Here is a 13,253-nt window from a genome sequence, read left to right on the forward strand (position 1 = left end):
CCCAATGATTGTAGATGAACCGTTTATCCCGTTCTGGGTTGGTGAGTAATGACCTGGACTCTTCAAACGACATTTTTGGAGAAACCCCCGAAGCAAGTCCTCAAGTAAGAGGATTTAGACAGGTATTGCCAATTATATTTTCTCTTTATTCGGAACAAGAAGGATTAATACTTTATATTTTATCTGTTCAATAATTTTGCATATGATACTTCAAGGAAGTGCATTAATTGATTTGAATTAAATAATAATTTCAGCCACTGAAAAGTACCCCATCCGCAACCAAGGCTGCTTCTGCTACTAAAGCTGATCTCGATTCCTCCAATGACATTTTTGTTGGTGAAACTCCAGAGACAAGTCCTACTGCAAGAACTGGGGATAATGAGGTTTACATTTTACATGATTAGAAACTTAACAAGTTTTAATTGTCGGTCAGATGTTTTCCTTTGGTAGGCTTTGTTGGTGTCACTTGCGCTCTTTATTACCTCATAATATCTCTTATTACTTAAGCGATTGAGGGGACATTGCACGTTGAATTAAGTTACAACCCCTTTTTTCCTAAAACAAGGATGACAACATTCATAAAAGCGAAGCTCTGAAATGGTAGGACAAACGGATATTAACACTTGTATAGTGTCAGAAGTTCAGAACTGAATAATCAGAATATAAATGAATACGAGTCAAAGCAAAATTGTGAGAAAATTTGTTGAAAAACTTCTTGATACCGGATAATGTTTATGGACATACTTACATTTTTAGGACTTGATTATAGAGTTGCTTTGCGTATAATATTTACTTTGCCGTCCCAGAAATCAGTATACCAAAAATTAGAACAATCGGATAATTAATTATCAAAAAAAAATTTTGTTAAAAAAAGTAAAAAATCACCATGTTTAAATGGACATTCTGGTAATGATTATAGAATTGCTACGCTTCCTAAACCGTACTTAACTACTACAGGAATCACCATGCAAAGTTTGAAATTGATAGGACAACTCTAACATGCCTAAATTAACTAAATAAGCTCTATCTGTTTCAGACGGACCGACTCTAATTAAAGAAAAGCTTCACTTAAAAAATAAACTACATACGGTAGAATATCACACATATACATAATATTAGTAGGATGGGATAATTTATCCCCAATTATCTTATAAGTCACTAAGAAAACTAAGGCAAAATACAAATGAAGTATTTGTAATGCCAAATGTTCAAACTTAATTTTTTTTTACAACTTTACAACTTTTGTTGTGCTTAGGGTGGACCTTCCAGAAGAATTCCAAGTGACCCTACAGATTCAGGTATACATAGTGTGTTTTCAATTTTTATTCCAAGTGATTCATTTTAGTAGGTACTTATATTCGGAATTTATTTTTGGTTAAAAATAAAAAAAAATTTATCTATAACTTCATTTGCTTATAAATGACACCAGGTTATAATATGCAGGGTGACCACTGTGTACTATATGTACTTTATGTACTATATAGTCAAAATTTTGTACTATATGGTACTATATGACAAACTAGGTACTATATGTACTATATGAGTTAAAATTTTGGTTCTATATGAAATTTTTTAAATTTTATTTTAAAACTTATTACCAACCAAAGTATTATAATATTGTTTGTAATATTACAATGTACTTTCAGCTCTAATACATACTAATATAGAGAGTAGTGATTTGGGTATGTAAAGTAAAATTATAAGCTTTGAAATATGCAATGACTCTTAAAATCACCTTGATCATATATTCAGGGCGACCACTGCATACTATATATACTATATAGGATGAATTTGGATACTATATCATACTATATGACAAAAAATTACTATATATACTATATATTATTACCTTTATTTGAACAAAATTTACTCTATATACTATATAATATTACATTTATATAACAAAAATGAATATTGTCAGTTTTTCGACAACGCCTCTTAAGGAGCGTTTTGTCTAATTTTCACAGTAGGTTTTCTCCTATTTCTAGCCCCTGCGGGGGGCTTATTATATACTGTGATACGACAAAAATGCATAAAGCTCTACAGTAAGAAAGAGATGAAGAAAATCCTTTAAAATATATTTTTGTTTGCGATTATGATATAAATATCAGTTATTTTTCATAGAATTAAATTAAGGGTGAGGGGGAGTTTTGCCACTTTAGCTTACTCTGTGATTATTAGGCTAGGTATTAATGTGAGACTATAGGTTATTTGGGATAATAGTTTACTTTTCGGTAGTAGTTCTCTTATATTTAATAATTTTTTTGATAATTCTCCAGGTTCAGGTGCTGCAGGCTAAAAGGTGGTTTCTGGACAGGTAGAAAAATTGTTTAATTTAGAGAACAACTTATTAAACAGAATATGCATCTTTTATTATGTTATTAACTTATCTAAAGAAAAAATTAAAATTTGCCTCCAATTCTTGGTCTTACAGGCCACCAGGTCCACTTTGGACAGGTAAAAATTCAATTTTTTTGTTTGAAGAGTTAGAGGTCAACCTATAAAAAAGAATATGCATCTTTTTGGATTTTATTAACATATCTGAAAAAATTGAAAATTAGCAACCAGGGTCAAGCCCTGCAGGCCTCCAGGTCCCCTCTGGACAGGTAAAAAATCAAATTTCTTATTTTTTGAGGTCAACTTATAAAACAGAATATGTATTTTTTTGGATTATTAACATATCTGAAGAAAATACAATATGAATAGGCCTCCAAGTTCAGGTCCTGCAGGCCTTTAGGTCCACTCTGAACAGGTGAACAATCAAATTTCTTATATGAAGAGTTAGAGGTCTATTTATATAACAGAATATGCATTTATTTGGATAATATTAACATATCGGGAGCCAAGATCAGGTTCATTCAGGACAGGTAAAAGATTTAAATTTATAATTTGAAAAGTTAGAGGTCAACTTAAAAACAGAATATGCATCTATTTGGATGTTATTAACATATCTGAAGAAAAAATTAAAATCCGCCATCAATTTCAGGTCTTCCCTGAACAGAGTCTACATGGAGGCCTGCAGCACCTGGACCTGGAGGTCAATTGTATTTTTTCTCCAGATATGTAAATGACATCTAAAAAGATGCTTATGGTGTTTCATAAACTTACCTCTAACTCTATAAATAAGAAATTTAAATTTTTACCTGTCCAGAGTCCACCTGGAGGCCTGCAGCATCAAAACCTGGAGGTCGATTGTCATTTTTTCTTTAAACATATAAATAGCATCTATAAAGATGATTATGTTGTTTAATGAATTAACCTCTAACTCCTTAAATTTAAAATTTTTATTTTATTCGTGTCCAGAGTCCACCTGGAGGCCTGCAGCACCTAAACCTGAAGGCCAATTTTATTTTTTCTTCAAATATATAAATATAAGCTCATTTTGTTTACAAATATATACCATTAACTGTTCAATTAAGGGAAGTTTGTTGTTCAACTCTCCATGCAGAGTCTGCAGGACCAGAACTTGGAGGTCGATTTTTTTTCTTCAGTTATGTTAACAACATCCAAAAAGATGCATATTCTGTTTTATAAGTTGACCTCTAGCTCTTTAAAAAAGAAATTTGAATTTTTTACCTGTCCACAGAGTGGACCTGGAGGCCTACAGGACCAGAACTTGGAGGCCGATTTTAGATTTCTTCAGATATGTAAATAGCATTCAAAAAGATGCATATTCTGTTTTATAAGTTGGCCTCTAACTCTTCAACTAAAAAAATTATCTATAACCTGTCCAGAGTGGACCTGCAGGCCTGTAAGACCAGAACTTGGAGGCCTATTTAAATTTTTTCTTCATTTACGTAAATAACATCCAAAAAGATGCATATTTTGTATTATAAGTTTATCTCTAACCCTTCAAACAGAAATTTTAATTTTTTTACTTGTCCAGAAACCACCTTCCAGCTAGCCTGTAGCACCTTAACCTGAGACCTATCCAAAAAATGATTAAATATATGTAAAATACTAACCAAAAGTAAACTTTTATCCTAAATAACCTATAGTCTCACATTAATACCTAGCCTAATAATCACAGAGTAAGCCCCTTATTTGTGAAATTGCTTTGATAACAGCTTTGCTTTGAGTTAGTAATGATGATGTATTTACTAAATAATTCTAAGTCCGATACTATATCATACTATATGTGTTCAAAAAAATATACTATATATACTATATGGATTTTAAAAATATACTATAAAAATACTATATTTTTTTTGTTTTGGAGTGGTCGCCCTGTATATTTTTTTGCTTCAATGATTTTTATTATTTCTTATAAGATATAAAACTCTTTTTGTTCTTCATATTTTTATGATTGCTGAAGCGGCTAAATACATAGACTAAATTTTTAATTAGTGCTTTTCCTGTATATTGCTAGATGACCAAGTTAGGTTAAATAAAGAATGCCCTGCTGGGTTAGGGTAGGGCCTTGGAGGTGTATGTATAGTAGACCGACTCAAAATGCAAAAAAAATTGGCGCACTATTTTAACCCAATTCTTTTATGATATAATGACAATTGACACCAAAACAAGTGTTCTGGTAGCTTTTTCAGCAATATGTCAATTTGATTTTCATAAAAAAAAGGAATTTTTGTTATGGCTTTATACACCTTCCTGAATTTGCTTTGAAGAGTAGGATCTACTGCAGTTCACGGTAAAATATTGCTGGTAAGCAATATTTCCAAAAATCTATGAATTTTAAAAGCTGCTAGCTGCCAAACGGCTGAATGTTCAGATCATATCCGCACACCATTTTAAGCGGCCTACGAAGGCCTACAAATAATCTGGAATAGCCAAGATCCAATTGTGCACAGGGAAAGCTTCACTGAAGAAAAAACGCGTAAAATAGGTCTTTTTGGCGCATTTCTCAGCATGCGAGATAATTATGCATTATTGATTTATGGCTATTCCAGATTATTTGTAGGCCTTCTAACTTTTCAAGGGTCAATATTTTTATAAACCATTTTTTGATTCTTAATCTACTCTTCAGGAAGGTAAATAAAGCCATACTTTGAAAGAAGAAAAAATTTTCTCCTCCAGAGGGAAACCTTCCCTTTTTTATGAAAATCAAAACTGACATATTGCTGAACAAAAGCAACCAGAACACTGTTTTGAGTATCAATAGTCATTATATCATGAAAGGAACTGGTTGGAACAGCACGCCCTTTGAATTATAAAAAAAATAGGTAATTCTGAGTCAGTGAAATGTATAGGTTTAGATCCTCACTGTAAATTTTAAGTAATACCTTTATGTGCGACATCTTTAAAGGGAGTGTGGACATAAAAATTTCTCATCTGATTATCAAATCTTAAGATTTTCTAAGCACATTTCACTACACTGATCAACCTAAAACGTCCTATTAACACTCACTGTCTACAAAGGGTTGAAACTCAGAGGTTATTTAAAATGATAATATCCTTTTTTATTGTGTTGGACAATAAATAACCCACTTTGGAGAATTAGTTTACACTTTTATCAGACTGTTTATAAATAAATATTGCACCTTTATTATTTACAAATTTTTAATTAAAGGTGGGCCATCTAAAGTTACTTGGATACTAATAAAAAAACCTGTTTCTAGCTTTGTTAATGTATTTGGTATTCAATAAAAATTAATGCTTATTTTATCAATTTCTAAGTAACTATACATTGGTTTAAAGCAAGGATTGTATTAAAAGTCAGCTTAACTGTTGTGAAAAATAGAGAACTATGTCAAATTTTTAGTGTTAGCTATAGAAGGAAAAAAAGACAAGTAACCGCACATTTATATAGTCCGGAAATTTTTCCCTGATCTTGGACATACTTTGATAATCTAATGAGAAATTTTCTCGTTCACAGTCCCTTTAATTACGCAATAAATGTCCATTTTTAGGACTTATTTGAAAAAAAGTCTTCTAGTGTTCGGTTCTTCCACCAATTAAAAAAATTGTTTAATGCTCCCTCATCATTTCACAAAAACCTTATTATTTCATATAAAAAAGTCCTCAGTTTTAAGGAAAACTATTTTTGTTTAAAATTACTAGGAATATCCCATTTTTTGGGTGAAATTTCTTTTTTTGGGGGGTGGGGGGGGGGTTGTTAAGAGGGATTTCCTATCCCCTTTATTTGTTTTTTTTTCTCTGCGGCTTCGCCCCACACTGTGCTTAAAACCACCACATGAACAGTACAAATATTCTCTGAAGAGTAGAGCCCAATTGGTTCAGCAATTACTTTTTACTTACAAGAAAAAATTTAGTGGGGGATATCATTTTCTTTTTTTTTGAGGGGGCTAGGATTGCTTAAAACCACTATATGACCAGTATGTATATTCCCTGGAGAGTAGTGCCCATTCAGTTCAGTAGTTACCAAATTCTTAATTTTTAGACGGACAGACATCAAGCTTCTTTGTACTATAGACTAGCAGCTAAGTACCTAGATTCTAGGACATCCCAGGACATAATTCTGAAAATTATATAGCCCAAAACCTACATACGACCTCAGTGAAGCTTACCTAAAATTGCTAACCCAATTGTTCAGTAGTTAATGAGATCTTAAGCTTCAGACATAAAACCCTTACTACTTTATTTAAAAAGATATATAGGTACTATTTTTTAATATTTGGTACTATATGGTATTACTACATAATTAGTTAAAATTTTGGTACTATATGGTACTATATTAGTTTAAATTTTGTGTACTATATGGTACTATATGAAAATTTTTATGTACTATAAATGTACTATATATTTGTAAATTTTGAGTGGTCACTCTGAATATGGCTGCTATGAAAGATATTTTTGTGTGTGAAGATTCTTCTATCAAAAAGAATGTAGTTTACATTTTGTTTCTTTCAATCTGTACATCAGTATTATTTTAGGATTAGATTCAAATAGAGAAAATACGATTTAGATGAATATTGAAGAAAATTTCAGTGGCTGCTGAAGAATATATTTAATTCTTGATATTTTCCTATATTATTATAGTTTATCGCTTATTTATGTTTACGTTCAGGTATATCAGATTCCGGGACGAAATCCAAGTCAGTAACCCCAGAGTCAAGGTTTACTACTCCAGCCACCAATGCTAACAGGCAGGGATTGAAGAATTCAGTAAATACGACAAACCTGTATTTGATTTTTAATTGTTGGAAGACTTTAAAGTCAATTTTAATGTAAAAGTCCCCTTATTTTGAAAAAAAGGATGTCACTATGTGATAGTAACAGAACTAAAAAATCACGGTTGAACATTAAAAACGAACACAGTGAGTTCAAGAGCAGATGTTTAGCGGACATGAAAAAATAAAAAGAATATGATTATTAAGGGGGGGGGAAGTTTGTACAGTTATAGGAAATGAAGTTCAGTACTAAATTTTGCCCTGGCCGTTTGGGCTTGTTTTTATAGTTATCAACCTAATTCTTTTTGTAAGCGCTCTTATATGATTGGATCTACCTGTAAAACTTTAAAACTTGAATTTTGGGACTTTCCCTTAAAGGGGCTAGTGGAGCAAAAGACCCCCTAACACTAAAATTTTAAGTTCTGAGCCTATTTTCAGAGATATTGTGACGATTTTTTTAATGAAAACACTTTTTAACAAAACCGAACTAAGTAGCCAATACAAATTTCATTTTGGGACTTTCCTTCTAGGGGCTAGTGGAGCAAAAGGCCCCCCAAACACTAAAATTTTAAGTTCTGAGCCTATTTTCAGAGATATTGAGATCATTTTTTTATGAAAACTTTTTTCACAAAACCAAACTAAGTAGCCATTACAAATTTCATTTTGGGACTTTCCCTTAAAGGGGCTAGTGGAGCAAAAGACCCCCCAAACACTAAAATTTTAAATTCTGAGCCTATTTTCAGAGATATTGAGACGATTTTTTTAATGAAAACACTTTTTAACAAAACCGAACTAAGTAGCCAATACAAATTTCATTTTGGGACTTTCCTTCTAGGGTCTAGTGGAGCAAAAGGCCCCCCAAACACTAAAATTTTAAGTTCTGAGCCTATTTTTAGAGATATTGAGATGATTTTTTAAAATAAAAATATTTTTAACAAAACCGAACTAAGTAGCCAATACAAATTTCATTTTGGGACTTTCCTTCTAGGGGCTAGTTGAGCAAAAGACCCCCCAAACACTAAAATTTTAAGTTCTGAGCCTTTTTTTTGAGATATGAGATGATTTTTTTAATGAAAACATTTTTAACAAAACCGAATTAAGGAACCATTACAGATTTTATTTTGGGACTTTCCTTCTAGGGACTAGTGGAGCAAAAGGCCCCCCAAACACTGAAATTTTAAGTTCTGAGCCTATTTTTAGAGATATGAGATGATTTTTTTAATGAAAACATTTTTAACAAAACCGAATTAAGGAACCATTACAGATTTTATTTTGGGACTTTCCTTCTAGGGACTAGAGGAGCAAAAGGCCCCCAAAACACTGAAATTTTAAGTTCTGAGCCTATTTTTAGAGATATTGAGACGATTTTTTTTAATAAAAATATTTTTAAAGAAACCAAACTAAGTAGCCAATACTAATTTCATTTTGGGACTTTCCTTCTAGGGACTAGTGGAGCAAAAGGCCCCCAAACACTAAAATTTTAATTTCTGAGCCTATTTTTAGAGATATTGAGATAATTTTTTTAAATGAAAATATTTTTAACAAAACCGAATTAAGGAACCATTACAGATTTTATTTTGGGACTTTCCTTCTAGGGACTAGTGGAGCAAAAGGCCCCCCAAACACTGAAATTTTAAGTTCTGAGCCTATTTTTAGAGATATGAGATGGTTTTTTTAATGAAAACATTTTTAACAAAACCGAATTAAGGAACCATTACAGATTTTATTTTGGGACTTTCCTTCTAGGGACTAGTGGAGCAAAAGGCCCCCCAAACACTGAAATTTTAAGTTCTTAGCCTATTTTTAGAGATAGGAGATGATTTTTTTAATGAAAACATCTTTAACAAAACCGAATTAAGGAACCATTACAGATTTTATTTTGGGACTTTCCTTCTAGGGACTAGTGGAGCAAAAGGAACACTGAAATTTTAAGTTCTGAGCCTATTTTTAGAGATATTGAGACGATTTTTTTTAATAAAAATATTTTTAAAGAAACCAAACTAAGTAGCCATTACTAATTTCATTTTGGGACTTTCCTTCTAGGGACTAGTGGAGCAAAAGGCCCCCAAACACTAAAATTTTAATTTCTGAGCCTATTTTTAGAGATATTGAGATAATTTTTTTAAATGAAAATATTTTTAACAAAACCGAACTAAGTAGCCATTGCAAATTTTATTTTGGGACTTTCCTTCTAGGGAATAGTGGAGCAAAAGACCCCAAAACACTAAAATTTTAAGTTCTGAGCTTATTTTTAAAGATATTATGGCTGATTTTTTTAATGAAAATTTTTTTCAAATAACTGAAATAAATAATCAGAAGATAAAATTTTAGTGTTTGGGGGTCTTTTGCTCCACTAGCCCCTGGAAAGAAAGTTCCAAAATGAAATTTGTATTGGCAACTTAGTTCGGTTTTGTTAAAAATGTTTTCATTAAAAAAATCATCTCAATATCTCTGAAAGTAGGCTCAGAACTTAAAATTTTAGTGTTTTGGGGTCTTTTGCTCCACTATTCCCAAGAAGGAAAGTCCCAAAATGAAATTTGTAATGGCGACTTAGTTCGGTTTTGTTAAAAATGCTTTTATTATAAAAAATCGTCTCAATATCTCTAAAAATAGGCTCAGAATATAAAATTTCAGTGTTTGGGGGGCCTTTTGCTCCACTAGCCCCTTTAAGGGAAAGTCCCAAAATGAAATTTGTATTGGCTACTTAGTTCGGTTTTGTTAAAAAGTGTTTTCATTAAAAAAAAATCGTCTCAATATCTCTGAAAATAGGCTCAGAACTTAAAATTTTAGTGTTTGGGGGTCTTTTGCTCAACTAGCCCCTAGAAGGAAAGTCCCAAAATGAAATTTGTAATGGCTACTTATTTCGGTTTGGTTAAAAATATTTTCATATTAAAATATCATCTCAATATCTCTGAAAATAGGCTCAGAACTTAAAATTTTAGTGTTTGGGGGTCTTTTGCTCAACTAGCCCCTAGAAGGAAAGTCCCAAAATGAAATTTGTAATGGCTACTTAGTTCGGTTTTGTTAAAAATATTTTCATTTTAAAAAATCATCTCAATATCTCTAAAAATAGGCTCAGAACTTAAAATTTTAGTGTTTGGGGGGCCTTTTGCTCCACTAGCCCCTAGAAGGAAAGTCCCAAAATAAAATCTGTAATGGTTCCTTAATTCGGTTTTGTTAAAAAGTGTTTTCATTAAAAAAATCGTCTCAATATCTCTGAAAATAGGCTCAGAACTTTAAATTTTAGTGTTATGGGGTCTTTTGCTCCACTAGCCCCTTTAAGGGAAAGTCCCAAAATGAAATTTGTAATGGCTAGGTACTTAGTTCGGTTTTGTGAAAAAAGTTTTCATAAAAAAATCACCTCAATATCTCTGAAAATAGGCTCAGAACTTAAAACTTTAGTGTTTGGGGGGTCTTTTGCTCCACTAGCCCCTTTAAGGGAAAGTCCCAAAATGAAATTTGTAATGGCTACTTAGTTCGGTTTTGTGAAAAAAGTTTGCATTAAAAAATCGTCTCAATATCTCTGAAAATAGGCTCAGAACTTAAAATTTTAGTGTTTGGGGGGCCTTTTGCTCCACTAGCCCCTAGAAGGAAAGTCCCAAAATGAAATTTGCATTGGCTATTTAGTTCGGTTTTGTTAAAAAGTGTTTTCATTAAAAAAATCGACTCAATATCTCAGAAAATAGACTCAGAACTTAAAATTTTAGTGTTTGGGGGTCTTTTGCTCCACTAGCCCCTTTAAGGGAAAGTCCCAAAATTCAATTTTTAAAGTTTTACAGGTAGATCCAATCATATAAGAGCGCTTACAAAAAGAATTAGGTTGATAACTATAAAAACAAGCCCAAACGGCCAGGGCAAAATTTGGTACTGAATTTCATTTCCTATAACTGTACAAACTTCCCCCCCCCTTAAATAAATATTAAACCTAAAATACCTAGTATTATCCTTCAAAAAAATTCTTTACTATGACAAAAAGACTGAAAGACCAAGTTAATTGTTTACCGGATTCTCTTTGATTAGTGGTTTCTTTACGAATAAATCTGTAGTTCATCTTGTTATTGACCGACAAAAGGAAAATTAGAGAAGCTTATCTTCTAAAAACCTCCAAATAATTCCTTATGATAAAAAAATTGGTAAATAAACTTTCCTGCAATAATTTCAAAACGTATTTTTTACATAACAAAAATATCTACCATTGTTATTCCTAAATTTACTGAATAACATATCTGTTAATCCCTGGATAACAGGATGACAACGCCAGGCTCCAGGTTCAGACGCAGTAATGAGAAATATAGATCTCCGCAGGTTAGCTAACATTACTACCTAATGAGCTTTTAAGAATTTAAATAACATGAATTTTCAGGAAACTGTAAAGTTTTACCGGGCGTGAAATATTATTCTTGGTTATATTAATGTAACCGGATGACTGTGTTTGTGTGTGTGTGTGTGTGTGTGGATACTGTAGCGATGGATATCACTAGCGTCTCCGATATTGTTCCCATTTACAGTAAAGCTTCTCATAAGTACAGAGATGGCTAATAACTATTTTGGCGAAGGGTACATTCATTCTTTTGAGAGAAATCACCACAGGGGAAAAAATCACGTTTATAAAATTGAGGGTCGACACCCTCCCCTTTCACTGAAGTGCTCCTAGAGACGTATCCGCTAGTTAAGAGTAAAAATAACAAGTGCGTTTTTTTTAGATAATATACGAGAGTGGGAGTGAAAGTGATAATGAGGGAGGAGATAACTCTGAAGAAGCAGTTGTAGTTGAAGATTCTGACGCGCAATCAGACACAGGAATTTGAATAATTGCTATATTTAACAAGGACAACCTTGTCATAAGTTACACAGCATCAGCAATCTGTCAAAGAATTGTTATCTATAATACAGTATGAAAAATTTGTGATAAACCCTTATCAACATGTCATATATAGACCCATATAATATTTTTTGCTTTTTATTTCAATTTCTTAAATATACCACAACATAGTTTTCAACGATTGCTCTCCATCCAGGGAGTTAGTAGTAAACAATGTCGGGTTTATAATTTACAACCCCATTTCCCTTAAAAAATTACCTTCCAATTTTTTTATTACATGCAAACAAGTCCAATAAAGTAGGGAAAAAATAGCTAGACCTTCCATGTTTTAACTTTTATTCCTATAAATTAAAGATGCTTCCGGTTACCAAGATGAAAGTGAGAATGGAGAAAACGATTCAGAGGAAATTAAGATTTTTAAATTTTTTAATATTCCCATCTAAACTAATTTATTTAACAAGTTTTATCAATGGCTCATAACCCCGTCCCCAACTAAACCTTAAATTGACATGCAACAAAGCCATTTTTTATGTTCTAAGGGGTTATGATATATTTGGTAGCTATTAGATATAGAACCGAAATTATTTTGTAAAAGCAATGCGCATCTAATCTAAATCTTTTTGTTTTTATGCTCTTATTCTTTTCTGGCTTAAAATAAAAATGTCTAAAATTTTTAGTTATCCTTGTTTTAATTTCCAATGAATATAACAAAAGGCAAACATTTTATGCTAAACTTTAAAAATCTTAAAATATATTTTATGTAGGAAGAGGTTTCAGGTTTCGACAGGAAAAAGTCCATGGGTGGATTAGATGAAACAGAAGAAAGTATGCTAGTTTTAAAGAAAAAGGTAGAAATTTTCAATAAATCATAAAAATCAATAATATTTAATTAATGATTAAGTGGTAAAATATCCAACAGACAACCAATTGATTTTACTTATACCTTTGTCTGTAAGTAGTAATGAATTATTTAGTTTATTAATCTAATCTGTCCTTATCTTACGTTTTTTTTTGCATTGTTTACAACTTCTAGTATTTACATTTACATTCACTAATCAAGCATGCTCCAAAATCTATCCACCGTGCATCTAACGTTCCTTTCCTTTTATTTACAGACAACTTTTTATTACCTATTAGTAATTTAATTTTCTTTTTTGTATCTGGAGCTAACTAATATAATCTATGTATATTATCTCTTGGTCCTTGGATGTTGCACCAGATTTTCATATGCTTCAAGCTGGCTAAAATAACGATACACTCCATCCACCCTCTTTACCCCATCCAATCCTCTCCTACTAGATAAACGAACTGACCTATAAATTAGGGCCATATTAGCAACCTAAATT

General features: G+C 31.8%; 1 protein-coding gene across 2 annotated transcripts in view; it reads left to right on the plus strand.

Moving 5' to 3' along the window:
• LOC145326347 (uncharacterized) overlaps nt 1-13,253 on the plus strand; it is a 51,251-nt gene that overhangs the window by 291 nt on the left and 37,707 nt on the right. Inside the window, exons 2-9 of one of the 2 annotated variants that reach the window (XM_080169656.1) lie at nt 13-122; nt 255-383; nt 1,256-1,298; nt 6,983-7,061; nt 11,333-11,390; nt 11,789-11,883; nt 12,260-12,309; nt 12,670-12,755. In XM_080169656.1, the coding sequence (XP_080025782.1) occupies nt 15-122; nt 255-383; nt 1,256-1,298; nt 6,983-7,061; nt 11,333-11,390; nt 11,789-11,883; nt 12,260-12,309; nt 12,670-12,755 (648 nt within the window). In that variant the 5' untranslated portion in view covers nt 13-14. The remainder of the gene's footprint in view (nt 1-12; nt 123-254; nt 384-1,255; nt 1,299-6,982; nt 7,062-11,332; nt 11,391-11,788; nt 11,884-12,259; nt 12,310-12,669; nt 12,756-13,253) is intronic. The other variant, XM_080169657.1, reaches the window with a different exon arrangement.

Source organism: Acartia tonsa, chromosome 8, assembly GCF_053477335.1.
Source record: "Acartia tonsa isolate MP-2025a chromosome 8, ASM5347733v1, whole genome shotgun sequence".
Classification (NCBI taxonomy): domain Eukaryota; kingdom Metazoa; phylum Arthropoda; class Copepoda; order Calanoida; family Acartiidae; genus Acartia; species Acartia tonsa.